The 20,293-nt window shown below is 49.9% G+C and overlaps 1 protein-coding gene across 1 annotated transcript in view; it reads left to right on the top strand.

Moving 5' to 3' along the window:
• The first annotated feature begins 8,156 nt into the window (after positions 1-8,156).
• The window catches only part of LOC116941571 (uncharacterized), a 52,332-nt gene continuing 40,195 nt past the window's right edge, over positions 8,157-20,293 (top strand). Inside the window, exon 1 of the mRNA XM_032952752.2 lies at positions 8,157-8,804. Within this exon, the coding sequence (XP_032808643.1) occupies positions 8,768-8,804 (37 nt within the window). The 5' untranslated portion in view covers positions 8,157-8,767. The remainder of the gene's footprint in view (positions 8,805-20,293) is intronic.

Genomic DNA, 20,293 nt, shown 5'->3' with positions numbered 1-20,293 from the left:
GGACATGAAATGAAAGGGTCTACAAACATCACATTGGTGACATACTGAGATAGTAACAGGCACGCGCTTATTGCCCGCGCTCCATACAGTTACTGAGGGGTTGCGCAATCAGAGGGGAGGCTGAGCTCGTCGCTGCCTCACCTCTCGTCTCTTCCAGTATCTTCAGCGGAGCTCCGCAAATTTGGCGATTTTGACGATAAAAATGATTGGAATCGTACAGAAATTACATTCATAACACAGATCAGTGGTAACATCTTAATATTTTATTTGATTGTTCTTTCTTTTTTACTTTTCGTAACAGCTATTTTCATTGGAGTATGACAGCTGAGGCTCTGCCTCCCCTGTCCACGTCCCTGCTATGTATGCGAATTTATGCCCATCTGTATGCATGCACACAAGACAACCTGTGTGGAGTGTGTATAAGTGTGTGTCTACGTTGGCCTTCAAATGAGTTAGATAGTCCGGCGGTGGACTATCTGTTTGCTTAAACACGTTAATATGATTAATCCTTGATCGTTTCTGCGTGGATTAAATATCGGCCGCTCTATATGATTCTGGGGAGGGGGTGGGGGGTGTGAAAAGTCCGCGTGCGTACAGGGATGGGGGAAGGGGTCAAGTTTTGACAGATTTTTGCGTACCTACTCAATGGATGCCCCCCCTTATGGGTTCGATCCTGACCCTGACTATGTCGCGTCGATTTTTCTCCAGTTACTCTGGGGTTTCCCTCCACATTTAGAAACGTGCGTTTAGAGTATTTGGTTGCTATGCATGTCCGCATGATGAGCCACTTTGTTGAGCTATCATGTGTGGCCAAGTGGCTTCTGAAAAAAATGCTCAGTGGGCCTTACTTAGTAAAATAAAATAAACTAGTTTATGTGTGGATCGGTAGTGTGTCTATGTGTGTGTCTCTCTCTGCCTGTGTGTCTGTCTGTGTCTCTCTGTGTGAGTCTCTCTCTGCGTGTGTGTCTCTCTCTGTGTGTGTCTATGTGTGTGTCTCTCTCTGCCTGTGTGTCTGTCTGTGTCTCTCTGTGTGAGTCTCTCTCTGCTTGTGTGTCTCTCTCTGTGTGTGTCTATGTGTGTGTCTCTCTCTGCCTGTGTGTGTCTGTCTGTGTCTCTCTGTGTGAGTCTCTCTCTGCTTGTGTGTCTCTCTGTGTGTGTGTCTATGTGTGTGTCTCTCTCTGCCTGTGTGTCTGTCTGTGTCTCTCTATGTGAGTCTCTCCTTGCTTGTGTGTCTCTCTCTGTGTGTCTATGTGTGTGTCTCTCTCTGCCTGTGTGTGTTTGTCTGTGTGTCTCCGTGTCTGTGTTTTGTCTCTCTCTCTCAAATTTAGCAATCTTTGGAAGAACGTAACCAACCAAGTAGGGTGTTGACTGTTGTGTTGCATTGCATTGTGTTTCTAAGTTTACTAGGTGTGTTTTCTACCTGATGACGATTGCTTTGTGTTGCAATCCATTCGTCGTATTCTATTATTTAATTTATTTTCTTTCTACGTGACTTTACCGAAATAACCAAAGAGCGTTAGTGTAATGGTTAGCACGCTGTGCTATAAACTGGGCTACCCGAGCTCGATTCTGGCTCGCAACCAATAACAAGTGACACATTTTTAAATGGTTCTGGGTCTTCCCTAGGTTCGGCTCGATCTCGACGTAGTAGCTGCCGCTGCAGTGTGTGAACCTCGGCATTGACGAGACAAAGGCGACTGGGCGTGGTATTGGTCACCCACCCCCTTGTGCCCCTTTCACACCTTAATAGGTGCTCACTAACCGCACCTGCCCTAAGGTTTGTTAAACAGCTTTAAGGGGGTACCTCTGTATGCACGTGTGTTGATAGTGTATGTATTTGTATGCATGTGTATGCATACACGTGTGCGTGTGTACAAGGTTGGACGAAGTAGCCACCGCTCCCCCAGTGAGTGGGCTGTCTGAAGTGGCATCTGCCGCAGAGGCGCGACAATTGAATCAGAGTTTGAAAAACAGATAAAGCACAAGGCAAGGACGACCTCCCAAACAATTTTAAGAGCTCGCAAGAGTATGCCGACTTGCAGCGCGTGGCCCACCGGATGGGCCCTTGCGTGATTGGAAAGATGCCCCAATGGTCCCCATTTTAAGAAGGGGGTCCCGCAGTGATTGCGACAGCTACCAAGGCGTCTCCCTCCTCAACACGCCCAGAAAGGTCTTGCCAGCCACGCGGGGAAGCTTGCAAAGCTGAAATTAGATGTAGACCAAGGGGCGTCTTGCACAGCTTTTTGTCTGCTGTAACAGAGGTGTGTAGGTAATTTCAACCCCCACGTTTAATGCCCGATGTGAAAACTTACGATGCATAGGTTTGCATTGCTCTTTATGCTTTCAAGGTCCCTTACCCTCTGCTCATCGATCACAAAAGGACCTTTATGATGGTGTCAGGCCTGGGCAAAGCTTCATTACCAGTAGCCGGGGTCATTTACTGCTCACCTTCGCGTGCGACGGGGATGTCCTGTGGCCCCGACACTCTCAAACATATTTTTGAACGCGTACTTTAAGGGGGTTTTCTCCGAATATACCAGTGTAATTTCCATTTGGTACAAATACTGTACGATGAGAGGCTGATTGAGGACCATGTGTGGTCCAGGGATTGCTCCCTACTGGTTAAGCATTGTACGTATCCTGATCACTTGGTGGTTTCTGCTCACTCTGAGAAGTAGTTGGAGATATCTCTATGGAACCTGGAGTGTTTTCTGCTAGGATGTGAGGCCTATCAGCTTCACCAGAACAAAATAACCTACCTGGGTACAGTATTGTCTTCCACCACCTCAAGTCTCAAATCAGTATACGGGAGACAGAGCCTTTCCATACACAATGTCAATGCGCCCATGACATCTTCTTTGGTTCTTTCGGTAAAGTCACGTAGAATGAGAATAAAATAATAAAATAATAAAATAAAATAACACAATGAAGGCCACTTGTGTTGTGGCCGCAACGTCGTGAGAATATTATTGTGTTATTTAATTTTATTAATTTATTATTTTATTCTCATTCTACGTGACTTTACCGAAAGAACCAAAGAAGATGAATCCTTGCAGTCACGAAAGCTTTAAATCGCTCATGACCTGTTGTTGTTTGACAGAGGAGGTCTCATACCTAATCTGCTGAGCAGCATTATCCATGCATCAGTTGTGTAACGATGTTGGGAAACTGCTTGGCCTGCCACTCCACATGACGCTCTGTGTCTTCTCAGCATAATCATGTCCTCTCTTATCTGTGCTTGTGAAATGCGGACTCTTGGACAGGAATATCTGCACCAGCTTGAAATATTCACGCTTTTTCTGCCAACAATCCTATGTGGAAGGCTAAACAACACTTGAGTGAGAGGCTAATAAATTAATTGAAAGATCTGATCATAGTGCCATCAGTGAACTCCTCCACCAGCCAAGGCTGCAGCATGCCCAAACAGCTTCTTCTTAGGCCAGATAGATGGAGCTACGTAGGCATGGCATGGGCTCGAGCACAGATGATCCGTTGTGGCACAGGAGGACATGAAGCTGATTACACTTGGCAATGAAGACGGAGGAGAAATGCTCAAAATAACGAACAGAGCACTGGGTGGCCATAAAACACACAGCGAATTCGCACAGTGGGAAGCGTAAGTAGTGCATCTGCCAGTCATCTCGAGCAGTCAACGCATAACATCTGGATCTGTTCCATGACCCGCTGCCAGTGAGCCATCAACATTTCACGTGGCATCTTCGTCCGCCTTGCCTGGCACAAGCATCGTGTCGACATCACCACCACTTAGTGGCGCATGGTTTTGTATGAATAAGAGTGCGTCTGTGTATATACAGTGAGGGAAAAAAGTATTTGATCCCCTGCTGATTTTGTACGTTTGCCCACTGACAAACAAATGTTCATTCTATAATTTTAATGGTAGGTTTATTTGAACAGTGAGAAACAGAATAACAACAAAATCCAGAAAAACGCATGTCAAAAATTTTATAAATTGATTTGCATTTTAATGAGGGAAATAAGTATTTGACCCCCTCTCAATCAGAAAGATTTCTGGCTCCCAGGTGTCTTTTATACAGGTAACGAGCTGAGATTAGGAGCACACTCTTAAAGGGAGTGCTCCTAATCTCAGCTTGTTACCTGTATAAAAGACACCTGTCCACAGAAGCAATCAATCAATCAGATTCCAAACTCTCCACCATGGCCAAGACCAAAGAGCTATCCAAGGATGTCAGGGACAAGATTGTAGACCTACACAAGGCTGGAATGGGCTACAAGACCATTGCCAAGCAGCTTGGTGAGAAGGTGACAACAGTTGGTGCGATTATTCGCTAATGGAAGAAACACAAAAGAACTGTCAATCTCCCTCGGCCTGGGGCTCCATGCAAGATCTCACCTCGTGGAGTTGCAATGATCATGAGAACGGTGAGGAATCAGCCCAGAACTACACGGGAGGATCTTGTCAATGATCTCAAGGCAGCTGGGACCATAGTCACCAAGAAAACAATTGGTAACACACTACGCCGTGAAGGACTGAAATCCTGCAGCGCCCGCAAGGTCCCCCTGCTCAAAAAAGCACATATACATGCCCGTCTGAAGTTTGCCAATGAACATCTGAATAATTCAGAGGACAACTGGGTGAAAGTGTTGTGGGCAGATGAGACCAAAATGGAGCTCTTTGGCATCAACTCAACTCGCCGTGTTTGGAGGAGGAGGAATGCTGCCTATGACCCCAAGAACACCATCCCCACCGTCAAACATGGAGGTGGAAACATTATGCTTTAGGGATGTTTTTCTGCTAAGGGGACAGGACAACTTCACCGCATCAAAGGGACTATGGACGGGGCCATGTACCGTCAAATATTGGGTGAGAACCTCCTTCCCTCAGCCAGGGCATTGAAAATGGGTCGTGGATGGGTATTCCAGCATGAAAATGACCCAAAACACACGGCCAAGGTAACAAAGGAGTGGCTCAAGAAGAAGCACATTAAGGTCCTGGAGTGGCCTAACCAGTCTCCAGACCTTAATCCCATAGACAATCTGTGGAGAGAGCTGAAGGTTCGAGTTGCCAAACGTCAGCCTCGAAACCTTAATGACTTGGAGAAGATCTGCAAAGAGGAGTGGGACAAAATCCCCCCTGAGATGTGTGCAAACCTGGTAGCCAACTACAAGAAACGTCTGACCTCTGTGATTGCCAACAAGGGTTCTGCCACCAAGTACTAAGTCATGTTTTGCAGAGGGGTCAAATACTTATTTCCCTCATTAAAAAGCAAATCAATTTATAACATTTTTGACATGCGTTTTTCTGGATTTTGTTGTTGTTATTCTGTATCTCACTGTTCAAATAAACCTACCATTAAAATTATAGACTGATCATTTCTTTGTCAGTGGGCAAACGTACAAAATCAGCAGGGGATCAAATACTTTTTTCCCTCACTGTATATGAGTGTAGGTGTGGATGAGCTTATGTATGAATATGCATGGCTACGTGGAAGTGTGTGTATGGGCGAGATTGTGTTTGTGTGCATGCATGAATGTGTCTATATGTATGAGCGTTCAAAACTATGCATATGCATGAGTGTGTGTGTGTTCTAGCACGAACGTGTGTGTACGCGTGTGCCTGTCCGTAGGTGTATGGATCAGTCTGTGTCTGTTCAGCGGTGGCACAAGTGGTTACGAACCCGGCAACGCGAGTTCAACTGCGGCTCACAATCAACAGCAGTGGCGAACAATTGATCCACATTTCCACGCCTTCCCCTATGTCGACTCAATACTCAAGAGTTTACTGTGCCTGGCGCGGTGTGTAAACATCGGCACTGGTGGAGACAAAGGCGGCCGGGCGTGGTGTTGGCCATCCACCCCCTCTTGAGCCGTGTCGGCCTTCACAGGTGACAGCACTTGCCTCGCAAGTATGTTTAGGCTATAGGGGGGATCTTTGTTTTTTGTGTGCACGTGGGAGTGTTTTGTATGCCTGCATTCATGAGTCTACGTATGCATGCGTGATGGAATATGTATGATAGTGTGTATGTCTTCATGTATGTGTGTACGTATGTATGAAAATAGTGTGTTCGTATGCGTGAATGTGTATATGTACGGGTGCGTAAAGGAGTGTGTATGAATGACGTTGTGTCTGTATGCGTGCTTGTATGTGTGCGTGTCTGTGCGTGTCTGTGCATGCATAAGCGTGTGCGTTTGAGCGATGTGCATTCATGAGTGTGTGTGTATGTGCATGCACGTGTGTACTATGCGTGATAGAGTGTGCATGCGTAGTGCCGTCTCTCTTCTTCTCCATCGAGGCACATGTGTGTGCCGTACGGCGCACACAGCCACAGAGGAGGCGGTCGCAGGAGGCACCGTCTCTCTTTTATTCGGTTCACACCACCAACTCCGGCCTCTCCCCTCGCCTGCCCTCTCTCTCTCTCACGACCGCGCTGCCGCACGACGCGTCCCAGGCACGACCCTGGCCGCGTTGCACCGGCGACGTCGACCGAGACGAGTCCACTCCCGGAACCGGCAGCCCGGAACTCCCCGGGCTTTCCTCCGCTTCTATTCCCCTCGGCGTCCCTTCTCGAAACTCAACAGCGGGGCTCCCCCACGAGGTCTACCCGTGAGCCTTGCCCCAGTTCCTCCGCCCTGCCGGCACGTGCGCTCAGTGTCTGGTGCAGTGGCTGCTGCTGCTGCTGCTGTACAGCAGTCGGCGGCTGTGTCACTACACATGCATCAGTTTGCGAGTTTGCGCGTGCGGTGGTGCAGCGGTTAGCGCTACGCTGCGCTGTGAACCTGGCGACCCGGGTTCGATTCCCGCTCACGGCCAACACCCAGCGACGATTATTTGAACCGGTCCTGGGCATCCCCTAGGTCGACTTAGCCGCGAATGAGTACCTGGTGCGGTGTGTAAACATCGCCACTGGGGAGACAAAGGAGGTCGCTAACAGCATTTGCGCCTACAGTCTGTTAAGGCTATACGGGGGATCTTTATCTTTGTGTGTACTATATTTGTGCACGAGATAGTGCACGTGCTTATTCATGAGTTTGGTGTGTGGGTGTGTGTGGGTGTGTGTGGGTGTGTGGGTGTGTGTGAGCGTGTGTGTGATCGTGCGTGTGTGTGATCGTGCGTGCGTGTGAGCATGTGTGTGTGCGTGTGGGTGTGTGAGCGTGTGTGTGTGTGAGCGTGTGTGTGAGCGTGTGAGCGTGTGTGTATGTGCGTGTGAGAGCGTGTGTGTGTGAGCGTGTGGGTGTGTGAGCGTGTGTGTGTGTGAGCGTGTGTGTGTGTGAGCGTGTGAGCGTGTGTGTATGTGCGTGTGAGCGTGTGTGTGTGTGTGTGAGCGTGTATGTGCGTGTATGTGCGTGTGTGTGTCAGCGTGTGTGTATGTGCGTGTTTGTGAGCGTGTGTGTATGTGCGTGTGTGTGTGAGCGTGTGAGAGCGTGTGTGTCAGCGTGTGTGTGTGGGCGTGTGTGTGCATGCGTGTGTGTGGGCGTGTGTGTGTGTCAGCGTGTGTGTGTGAGCGTGTGTGTGTACGGTGTATAGTGGGGAGCGGTAGTGTAGCAGTTAGCTGCGCTGCGAACCCGGCTACCCGAATTCGATTCCCGGCCAACACCACTGGCGATTATCTGAACGGGTTCTGGGCCTTCTCCCCTAGGTAGACTCGCTCTCAAATGAGTATCTGGTGCGGTGTGTAAACATCGCCACCGGGGAGACAAAGGCGGTCGGACGTGGTGTTGGCCACCCACCCCCTCGTGTGCCGTGCCGGCCTTCATAGGTGCTCGCTAACAGCACTTGCCCCAACAGTCTGTTAAAGGCTATACGCGGAATCTTTGTCTTTGTACCGTGTACATGCATGAGAGGGTGTACGTGCGTGATGGATTGTGTGTGTGTTCGTGAGTTTGTATGTGTATGTGTGCGAGTGTGCGCGTGCACATGCGTGACAGGGTGTAGTGCGTGATGGAGTGTGTGTGTGTTGATGAGTGTGTTTGTGTATGTGTGCATGTGTGTGTGTGCACATGCGTGAGAGGGTGTACGTGCCTGATGGAGTGTGTGTGTGTGCGTGTGTGTTCATGCGTGCGCGTGCGTGCTGGCACGCCACTCCAAGCCACGCTTGGCCGCATGCCCAGACCCGCAGTCCGCTCACACCACCACCCCCCCTCCTCCTCTCTCTCCCCTCCCTCTCTCCTCCCTCTCCCCTTGCCTCTCTCCCCTTGCCTCTCTCTCCTCTCTCTCTCCCGTCCCAGTTGTCTCGAGGCTCCGCGTGCAATTGCGGGGAGGGAAGGCGCGCGCGGCTGTCTCGAGAGAGATCACTCATCTCAGCCTCCACCATCTCCCCCTAGCCTCTTCACGCGTGTGTCCCCGTGCGTGCTGCCCGTGCGTGTGTGTGGGGGGGTGCCGTGGGTCTCTGTGCCTCCTCCCCCCGTCTAGTGTGCGTGTTTGTAGGAGGGCCGTGAGTGAGTGCGTACTAAGCTCATAGCAGCGGCGGTGGCGACGGTGGGAGCTACTCCTTTCGTAGCTTGCAGTCTTACCCCCACCCCAAACGTTCACAGTGGTGTTATTGTTGTTGTTGTTCCAAAGCTCACTTGGATAGATAGACTTGCTGGCCTTTATGGAGCGGTGCGAGAGATCTGTTAAGGCTGTGATGAAACTGGGTTCTTTGTGAGTGCGGTCTGTCCGTCCGTCCGTCTTTCTATACGTGCGTGTGTGCGTATACATTTGCACACACACACGCGCACACGCGCACACGTACGCACGTGTGTGTGTGCGCTGTTTTGTTTTTTTCTGCACCCGCTGTGCCATCCATCGATGGAGTGCCACGTGAAAAAGACCAAAGACACCAATGGTGAGTCTCAAAGCACACACACGCACATAAGCACATTACCATTCTACTCTCACAATCTGTATATTCACAACGGGGTGTCTGTGTGTGTTAAAGATCGACTCGGCCTCGAAATGAGTACCTGGTGCGGTGTGTTACCAAAAAAAAACCCCCATCGCCAATGGGGAGACAAAGGCGGTCGAGCGTGATGCTGGCCACCAAATCAACCCCATGTAACCCGCCGGATCATCATATGTGCAATGCTCGCTTACAGCACTTGCCCCGAAAAGTATGTCACGAAGACTACATATGACCCGGGGAGTGAATTATTCATCTTTTGTTCAAGCCAAGTTGTTGCTGCTGCTGCTACACTAAGACAAGCAGTAGCGGCTGGACCTTTGCTGCGAGACGTTCGCTGATCAGTCGGTGGGAGGAGGTTTTTTTTTCGCCCTTCTCTGTCCCGGATCTCGTGTGGGTCGCGATGTTGATATTTCACATCGCGACCGTGTGGCCGTAGCTGTGTGTAGGAGGAAGGGGGTGGGCGTCGCGTGCCAGGGATGTGAATGTGGTGATGCGCGTGTGTGTGTGCTGCTTTTTGTGTTTGTTTATTATGATGGGCGCATCATCAAAGGCAGAGAGATCATCCCCCTCCGTGGTAGTCTTCAGACTGTTGGGGCAAGTGCTGTTAGCGGACAGCAGCTATGAAGGCCGGCAAGGCACACGGAGGGGGGGGGAGGGGAGTTGTGGGTTGGACAGCAAACCACGACCCGGCCGCCTTTGTCTTCCCCGGTGGCGGAAGTTTACACGCCGCGCCAGGTACTCAGTTCAGGCTGAGTCGACCTAGGGGAGGCCCAGGACCGGTTCAGATAGTAAAATCGCCACTGATGTTGGCCGTGAGCGGAAATCGAACTCGGGGAAGCGCAGTGCGCAGATCCGCAACGCTACCGCTCCCCCCGCTTTTGATGGGCACGGCATCAAAGGCAAAGGTCCCCCGTATAGCCTCAACAGACTGCCGGGGCAAGTGCTGCTAGCGAGCCCCTAGGAAGGGCGCACGCATCTCACACACACACACACACAACGCGCACGTAGCGTTCCACTTACACAGGGCCCTCTGTGTACATGCCACACTACCTTTGTGAATCCGACCCCTGGATTAAAACCTCTTCACCTCCGTCTGGGGGTTATTGGTCATGGGGGGGGGGGGCTGTTTGACCATACTTCACCACGCTGGTCAGTGCGGTGTGATGAAGTGGGGTAGAAAGTATGGAGGGAGGGCCAAGGCCGATTCAAATACTCTCCACTCACTCGCGTCAGTTGGAGGCAGTGTAGAACTCATGTCGTAAGGTTCATAGTGCAGTGCGCTAACCACTGCGCCACCGCTCCCCACAACATTGCCTTGTTGCATTACTGTGCTTTAAATTTCGATTTACTGTGCTTTATGAAGATTATGAATGACGACGAACCTGGTGTAACCTATATACGGTCTTAAAGTGAGTTGTAAACTCCACGTCACGTCAGTATATTAGGCATCACGTAGACGCAATGCAAATCATGAAGCGCTTCTAAGCACCGGGTGGGAATTCCACGTTGCTATGGCAGGGGGCAAGTATTTCCACAAGACAACTGCCGTTATCTGACAGCCCTGCTTGTATTGACTGTTCGACCGAGTTGTATACCGTAACGTACACAGTATTACTGTACGTATACAGTACCAGTAGCCGGAAGCAGACTTTGCCCGTTTTCTATCGGCTTTAGCGTCACACTTCATAGGAGGCGAATTGCTCGGTCCACTGATGGTGGGGTTCTTCATTGCAAGGCCCGGGGGCCGCTGACGGCCCCCTGGTGGCCTTTAGTGGGTCCCTCGACAATAAACAAAACGTGAAAACAACCTCCATCATCATCATCGTGCTGCTGTCAAACCCCCAATGGTTTAAAATGTGTGGCGGCCCTCACTGATGATGCCTTATCGGCAAAAGCGCCCCCCCCCCCCGTGAAAACGAGTGAAGAACACTGGTCTACAAACTCACCTGGGGCCCATAGACTCACCTGGTCTACAGTGAATGAGTGAAGAACACTCGTCTACAGACTCATCTGGGGCCCATAGACTCACATGGTCTACAGTGAAGATGAGTGGAGAACACTGGTCTACAGACTCACCTGGTGCCCATAGACTCACCTGGTCTACAGTGAAGATGAGTGGAGAACACTGGTCTACAGACTCACCTGGGGCCCATAGACTCATCTGGTCTACAGTGAATGAGTGAAGAACACTCGTCTACAGACTCACCTGGGGCCCATAGACTCACCTGGTCTACAGTGAAGATGAGTGGAGAACACTGGTCTACAGACTCACCTGGGGCCCATAGACTCACCTGGTCTACAGTGAAGATGAGTGGAGAACACTGGTCTACAGACTCACCTGGGGCCCATAGACTCACCTGGTCTACAGTGAAGATGAGTGGAGAACACTGGCCTACAGACTCACCTGGTCTACAGTGAAGATGAGTAGAGAACACTGGTCTACATACTCACCTGGGGCCCATAGACTCACCTGGTCTACAGTGAAGATGAGTGGAGAACACTGGTCTACAGACTCACCTGGGGCCCATAGACTCACCTGGTCTACAGTGAAGATGAGTGGAGAACACTGGTCTACAGACTCACCTGGGGCCCATAGACTCATCTGGTCTACAGTGAATGAGTGAAGAACACTCGTCTACAGACTCACCTGGGGCCCATAGACTCACCTGGTCTACAGTGAAGATGAGTGGAGAACACTGGTCTACAGACTCACCTGGGGCCCCTAGACTCACCTAGTCTACAGTGAAGATGAGTGGAGAACACTGGTCTACAGACTCACCTGGGGCCCATAGACTCACCTGGTCTACAGTGAAGATGAGTGGAGAACACTGGCCTACAGACTCACCTGGTCTACAGTGAAGATGAGTAGAGAACACTGGTCTACATACTCACCTGGGGCCCATAGACTCACCTGGTCTACAGTGAAGATGAGTGGAGAACACTGGTCTACAGACTCACCTGGGGCCCATAGACTCACCTGGTCTACAGTGAAGATGAGTGGAGAACACTAGTCTACAGACTCAGCTGGGGCCCATAGACTCATCTGGTCTACAGTGAATGAGTGAAGAGCACTCGTCTACAGACTCACCTGGGGCCCATAGACTCACCTGGTCTACAGTGAAGATGAGTGGAGAACACTGGTCTACAGACTCACCTGGGGCCCATAGACTCACCTGATCTACAGTGAAGATGAGTGGAGAACAATGGTCTACAGACTCACCTGGGGCCCATAGACTCACCTGGTCTACAGTGAAGATTAGTGGAGAACACTGGTCTACAGACTCACCTGGTCTACAGTGAAGATGAGTGGAGAACACTGGTCTACATACTCACCTGGGGCCCATAGACTCACCTGGTCTACAGTGAAGATGAGTCGAGAACACTGGTCTACAGACTCACCTGGGGACCATAGACTCACCTGGTCTACAGTGGAGATGAGTGGAGAACACTGGTCTACAGACTCACCTGGGGCCCATAGACTCACCTGGTCTACAGTGAAGATGAGTGGAGAACACTGGTCTACAGAGTCACCTGGGGCCCATAGACTCACCTGGTCTACAGTGAAGATGAGTGGAGAACACTGGTCTACAGACTCACCTGGGGCCCATAGACTCACCTGGTCTACAGTGAAGATGAGTGGAGAGCACTGGTCTATAGACTCACCTGGGGCTCATAGACTCACCTGGTCTACAGTGAAGATGATTGGTGAACACTGGTCTACAGACTCACCTGGGGCCCATAGACTCACCTGGTCTACAGTGGAGATGAGTGGAGAACACTGGTCTACAGACTCACCTGGGGCCCATAGACTCACCTGGTCTACAGTGAAGATGAGTGGAGAACACTGGTCTACAGACTCACCTGGGGCCCATAGACTCACCTGGTCTACAGTGAAGATGAGTAGAGAACACTGGTCTACAGACTCACCTGGGGCCCATAGACTCACCTGGTCTACAGTGAAGATGAGTGGAGAACACTGGTCTACAGACTCACCTGGGGCCCATAGACTCACCTGGTCTACAGTGAAGATGAGTGGAGAACACTGGTCTACAGACTCACCTGGGGCCCATAGGCTCACCTGGTCTACAGTGAAGATGAGTGGAGAACACTCGTCTGTCTATACTATGTTGTAAGTCTTTTTCGCAAGACTAAAAGCAATGGAGAACCTGTAGGCTTGACCCTGTTGCTCTCCGAGTGAAACCGAGCAACAGCACCAAGCCCAAAATGAACCATTGTTGATTTTTAGGTTTCCCCCAGTTATGTCCACACCGCGCTCGGAATCTGGCCAACTGAGTTGGATTCCTGGCCGCGGCTAAAATCAGCAGTGAGTGATATCTGAACCGGTCATGCCACCCACCGCTCATAAAAAGTGGGCTTATACATCAGGACCGTCACCGTCATGCCTTTGGCGATATTTGTGCCAAGTTTTAGCTTTCTAGCCCTTCAAGAACCATAATTGGAATTGACATGAGTCGGTCGCGGTCGTCTGTGATAGACGTGCCATGCTAAGTCAATCGAGTTTCTTGTTGTTGTTGAGATCGAGATAATGAAGCCCATTGCATTGCCCATAATAGAGGTTTTTTTTGTAGTTAGATCGCGTAAATATATAAATGTGTCGTTAAAACCCGCCACCACCCGACACAGCCAACTAGTAAGGGTTGTCACGTAAACAGAACGTGGCCAATTCGTCACTAGTACAGCACACCGGTTGTGTATTGGAGAGCCATTGCATTGCGTTAACACATCACGATGGTGGGTGACCGTCGAACACCACGGGATATTGACACACGTTAATTGGCTAAGAGAGCTCATTCGTTCGCGTGACCTGAATGAATGTCGCGGGTTCATGTCTCTGCGCGTTCGTGGGGGCTTCTCTGCCCCCCCCCCCATCTCCCTCGTCTCTCCTTCAACACAGAAACGGCTCAAAGGGGGGAAATTGGCCACACATCCGAAGCAGCAGACCTCCTGAGATCACGTCTTGAGATTCAACGATAGAAGCTTTCCTGCATGGGTTAACACAAAAAGAATCGCTTTCTGTATCACAAGGGCACATTTGCGGTGTCGATGGCACGTGTTTAAAGCAATATATATGAGCCGTGTCCATGATAAGCCACTTCGTTGAGCCATGCAACCCAAACTATTGACCATATAGTCTTATGCCAACCCAGAGACCTGAGTTCGACCCCTCCCCCCCCCCCCCAACAACGAGCCCTCCCCCCTAGGTCTACTCGGCCTAAAATACGTGGACGTAGTGCCACCCACCCCCTCGTATGCCGTGGTGGCCGACTAGTTGCTCGCTATCAGGGCTTGCCCTCAACAGTCTGCTAAGGCTACACGGGCGGGTCTTTGTGTTTGTGTGTGAATGATTGAATGATGTGCGTGCATTTGAGCACATCTGTGTGGCAGAATGGGGAGCACCAGGTGGTGCATCTGCCAGTCAACTCTGCCACTTAAGCCATAGCACACCTAGGACTATCCCGTGAACGCCTGCTCGCAGCCAGCTTCTCACACTTGGCTGAAAGTGCACCTAGCCTGGCACGAGGCCTGCCGTGACGTCACCGCCACTTCGCGGCGAATAGCGGCTGTTGTTTTACACCTTTTGTTCGTGCACGTGTCTGTTGTTGTTGTGTGTGTATGTAACTGTGTATGCATAACAGGATGGTGTCAGTGTGTGAGTGAGAGCGTGCGTGTGTGTGCGCGTGCTATGAACCCGGCGACCCGGGTTCGATTCCCGATCACAGCCAACACCACAGTGACGATTATCTGAACCGGTCCCGGGCCTCCCCTAGGTCGACTCAGCCTCAAATGAGTACCTGGTGCTGTGTGTAAACATCGCCACTGGGGGAGACAAAGGCGGCCGGGCGTGGTGCTGGCCACCCACCCCCTCGTGTACCGTTCCGGCCTTCATAGGTGCTCGCTAACAGCACTTGCCCCTACAGTCTGTTCAAGGCTATATGGGGGATCTTTGTGTGTATGTGCGTACGTGTGTATGTCTTTGTGAGTGGATTATGTGAGTGTGTGCGAGTGTATATATAGTATGTGTGTGTGATGCTGACTGTGTGTGTGAGGCTGTGTGTGTGTGATGCTGTGTGTGTGTGTGAGGCTGAGTGTGTGTGTGAGGCTGTGTGTGTGTGAGGCTGATTGTGTGTGTGAGGCTGTGTGTGTGTGAGGCTGTGTGTGTGTGTGTGTGAGGCTGAGTGTGTGATGCTGTGTGTGTGTGAGGCTGAGTGTGTGTTTGCGTGTGAGGATGAGTGTTTGTGTGAGGCTGAGTACGTGTGTGATGCTGTGTGTGTGTGTGAGGCTGTGTGTGTGAGGCTGTGTGTGTGTGATGCTGTGTGTGTGTGTGAGGCTGAGTGTGTGTGTGAGGCTGTGTGTGTGTGATGTTGTGTGTGTGTGTGAGGCTGAGTGTGTGTGTGAGGCTGTGTGTGTGTGATGCTGTGTGTGTGTGTGTGAGGCTGTGTGTGTGTGATGTTGTGTGTGTGTGTGAGGCTGAGTGTGTGTGTGTGAGGCTGAGTGTGTGTGATGCTGTGTGTGTGTGAGGCTGAGTGTGTGTGTGATGTTGTGTGTGTGTGTGAGGCTGAGTGTGTGTTTGCGTGTGTGAGGATGAGTGTTTGTGTGAGGCTGAGTACGTGTGTGAGGCTGAGTGTGTGCGTGTGTGAGGATGAGTGTGTGTGTGTGAGGCTGAGTGCGTGTGTGTGAGGCTGTGTGTGTGTGAGGCTGTGTATGTGTGTGTGAGGCTGTGTGTGGCTGTGTGTGTGTGAGGCTGTGTGTGTGTGTGGGGAGTGGTGGTGTAGTGGTTAGCGCTACGCTGCGCTATGAACCCGGCGACCAGGGTTCGATTCCCGCTCACGGCCAACACCAGTGACGATTATCTGAACCAGTCCCGGGCCTCCCCTAGGTCGACTCAGCCTCAAATGAATACCTGGTGCGGTGTGTAAACATCGCCACTCGGGAGACAAAGGCGATCGGGCGTGGTGCTGGCCACCCACCCCCTCGTGTACCGTTCCGGTCTTCTTAGGTGCTCGCTAACAGCACTTGCCCCTACAGTCTGTTAAGGCTATACGGGGAATCTTTGTCTTTGTTGTGTGGCTGTGTGTGAGGCTGTGTGTGTGAGGCTGAGTGTGTGTGAGGCTGAGTGTGTGAGGCTGAGTGTGTGTAAGGCCGTGTGTGGCTGTGTGTGTATGTGTGATGCTGAGTGTGTGTGTGTGAAGCTGTGTGTGAGGCTGTGTGTGTGTGTGGCTGTGTGTGTGTGAGGCTGTGTGTGTGTGAGGCTGTGTGTGTGTGTGTGAGGCTGAGTGTGTGTGTGTGTGTGCTATATATATATCCACTGCTGGATGAGGACCTCCCCATGCTGTACGTGTTATGGGAGTGTTTGACCATACTTCACCAAGCTGGTCATTACAGGTTGGTGAAGGCAGGCAGCATAGCAATGGGAGGGTAGAGAATTCAGTGCTTTGCAGCAATTCATTTTGGCCATGCTGCCCTCTGCTGCCCAGCAAGTAGCCTCCAGTGACTATAACAGATCATCTCCATATATATAAAAAGCAAAGTTGTGATTATGGTGTGTCTGTTCAAAATGTTTAGCGTACTTCCGGACATGCAACAAACTTGAAATTTGCCATGTGGGTACTTTCCAGACTGTACACCATGCAAAAATTATGAAAATACATTTTAGTATTTTATTTGGGGGGGGGGGGGGGAAGCTGAATAATGTATTTATTTTTTGCACGGCAAGTGAGCTGTGACGTCAAATCTGTCACGTGACCCGAGCATGTGGAAGCGTAACGCATTGTAGTGTAGTGGTTAGCGCGCTGTGTATGTGTCTGTGTGTGTCTGTGTATGTCTGTGTGTGTGGAAGAGTAACGCATTGTAGTGTAGTGGTTAGCACGCTGTGTATGTGTGTGTGTCTGTGTATGTGTTTGTGTCTGTCTGTGTGTGTGGAAGAGTAACGCATCGTAGTGTAGTGGTTAGCGCTACGCTGCGCTACGAACCCGGCGACACGAGTTCGATTCCTGCTCACGGCCACCACCGGTGACGATTATTTCAACCGGTCCTGGGCCTCCCCTAGGTCGACTCAGCCTCAAACGAGTAACTGCTGTGGTGTGTGAACATCTCCACTGGGGAGACAAAGGCGGCCGGGCGTGGTGGATCCAAGTCCCTTATATACAAGATGTATGTACGGTGGTCGCCCATCCAAGGACTTTCCTAGTTCAAGCCCTGCTTAGCCTCCGAGATCCGACCACAGAACTCGCAAGGGCGAGTTCTTATCTCCCTCGGCTGGTATGCAGGAGGTCGCGGGTTTGATCCCAAACATGACTCTTGTATATGTGGAGTTTTCGTGCTCTCCCCGTGGTCGCGTGGATTTTTCTCCGGGTCCTTTTGTTTTTCCCCTTCACATTTACAATCAACATCACGCGTTTAGAGAATTTGGCTGCCTATGAATCCTCACGTGATAAGCCACTTCGTTGAGCTATCATTTGTGGCCAGGTCGCTTCTGAAAACGAGCAATACAGCTCAGTGAGCCGGTGAAATAATTATTATTTTATTATTTGTCTATTTACGTGACTTTACCGAAAGACCCAAAGAGTATAAAAAATAAAAAATAGTTTTCGTTTTTTTTTAGTTGAGACGCATTCTGGATGATTTTCTCACGCACAACTCCACTGCACACTAAATGTAACCAGGCTAACGTCTCAAAAGTTGGACCCTGCTGAAAAGAGAGTTTTGAGACTCAGGTTTCATGTATGGATAATAACAAATAATAATAATGTAATGCCCTTTGTCAATCCACCATTCGATGAAGGGCTCCCGACATCGGGTTCATTATATGGGGGTTGTTTGACCATTGGACCGGTTCACTTGCCACAGATGTTACGCGTGGGAGGGAATTGAACCCAGGGTGCTTGGCATCGTCGTGCCACTGCGTTAACCGCTGCGCCAACACTCTTTAAATGTCATACGGTGCTGTGGTGATAAATGACACGCGTGTTATAATGCAATGTGAACAGGTTTTTAATCCACGTGTAAAAAAAAAATGGTCTTGTCCGATAGCATGCCAACGATTTTCTGTTGTCGCGTGAATCAAATGGTAAAATTTAAAGCAGTTAACTTTTATTTCACGTAGCTTTCCAAATCGCGGGGGGGGGGGGGGATTATTTAATCCTTTAAACAGTTTGCTGTGAGCCTTGTCATGCAGAAAGCAAATCCCCACCATCGCTTAAGTGACTTTATTTATTGGGAGATAACGACGATGTTGCTGTTTGACGTCTTCAGTCGTTATCTCTGTACATCTCCGTATCTGTGATCACGTTTGCCTGCCTCCAAACATCGCGCGATTGTACTGCTACCGTTGCAACGTGCTCACGATGACCACCGCGACGTTTTAAGCCATCATGATTGTGAGCAGCGTGCGAGAGAGGAACATTTTCTGGAGATTATGTAGTTGTGGATTATGTAGTTGTAGATTATGTAGTTGTAGATTTGTGCAGTTGTGAGATAATTTAGTTGTAGATTATGTAGTTAAATTATATAGTTGTGAGATTATGTAGTTGCATATTTAGTAATAGGTTTTACCCTTTTAACTGGCACAAAAAACTGACTGTAGATTATGTAGTTGTCGATTTGTGCAGTTGTGAGATAATTTAGTTGTAGATAATGTAGTTGTAGATTGTGTAGTTGTGAGATTATGTAGTTGTGAGATTATGTAATTGTGGATTGTGTAGTTGTGAGATTATGCAGTTGTAGAGGGCAAGCTGATATTTGAACCCATTTAAACGTAACCAACACATCACGTTTTTGTCACAAACACGATGGCGCTATCTCTGAATGATCCACTAACCCCACCCATTCAAGTGTCTGGATTACAAGAATATGATGACACAATACCTGGCCGTGATGTTTGTTATTCGTATTATTGGTGGCGCTGTTGCAAATGAACCCTCCTCGGGTGACAGTTGCCGTCAATGGCGATTGCCATTGTGCCCATGCTTACACGGACCAGAAAGCGTGAAATTAAATGATGTATGGCCTCCAGTTTTTTTTTACAAACCGGTTCCTCGTTGAATTTCGGTGGCCGTGCGTGGCACCGTCCGCTCGTGGTGTGCCTGTCTGAACTTCGCTTGGACGTCGGCCCAAGTCGACTTGGCCCAAAAGCGAGCAGCACTTGGGTGCGTGGTCGGGCTGAACGATTAGTTAGATTTCAAATCGAAATCGCAATTGGAAACAATGCGATGAGCAAATCGCAGAGGCTGCGATTTTTTTTTGCGATTTGAAAAGTCCTATTACTTTCTTATTGGAATTGTTTTATTATTATTATTATTTATTATTGCACGTTTATTTATTTAACTTAACAATTGTTCTATGTTTGATTGTTATATTTCAATTAAAATGTTTTAATGAATGCATGTTTGAAGTAATTCATATCTTTTAAGTTCTCATCCTTGCATTAGAATATGCAGAGCAGTTCATATTTTGATGGTATCACGTGGTAATGCTCCATCACGTGTTTTAAATCTATTGCGCAGTGAATATTGAACTGAAGCGTGACTTAAAAAAATGTAATCGCAAATCAAATCGCAATCGCAATATCTCTCAGAAAAATCACAATTAGATATTTTCCCCCAAATCATTCATCCCTAGTGCGCGGGGCGACGCACGTGGCGACAGAGGCGAAATAGTGAGCGACGTGACCTGAGCCGCATTGTCCACTCGGCCTTAATAGGCGCTGGCCAAGGGCACTGACCGGTCTAAGTGGTGTTCTTTGCTCTAACGCATGGCCTATTGTACTGTATATGGGCACGTGTGTGTGGTGTGTGTGCGTGCCACTTACGCCATCACGTTCTATCGTGTGGGAAGTGGTGGTGTAGCAGTTACCGCGCTGCGCTACGAACCCAGCCACCCTGGTTCGATTCCTGCTCATGGCCACCACCAGTGACGATTATCTGAACCGGTCCTGGGCCTCCCCTCGATCAACTAATCCTCAAATGCGGTGTGTAAACATCGCCACTAGGGAGACAAAGGTGGCCGGACGTGGTGCTGGCAACCCACCCCCTGGTATGCCGGGCCAGCCGTCATAGGTGCTCGCTAACAGTGCTTGCCCCAACAGTCAGTTAAGGCTATATGGGAGATCTTTGTCACTTTTATTGTGTGGGGAGCGGTGGTGCAGTGGTTGGCGCACGGTGCTCTGGATCTCGTGGTGAGCTTGGGTTTGATTCCCGGCCATGGCAAATATCAGGAATGTAAGAATTTGTCTGGGCCCTCCCCTAAGCAGACTCGGCATTAAATAAGTACCTGTTATGGTGTGTAATCCTCAGCACTGGAAGACAAAGGCTGTGGTGCTGGTCACACACAACCTTTGTGCACTGCACCCGCCCTAACAGGAATCTAAAGCCAGTACAGTTCTTAGCAGGGGGAGGCATGGACGGTGCGAAGAA

Source organism: Petromyzon marinus, chromosome 12 (assembly GCF_048934315.1).
Source record: "Petromyzon marinus isolate PM22_M1 ecotype Great Lakes invasive population chromosome 12, UKy_Petmar_22M1.pri1.0, whole genome shotgun sequence".
Classification (NCBI taxonomy): Eukaryota; Metazoa; Chordata; class Hyperoartia; order Petromyzontiformes; family Petromyzontidae; genus Petromyzon; species Petromyzon marinus.
Note: the sequence above shows the minus strand (reverse complement) of the source record. Positions and strands in the feature narration are given on the sequence as shown.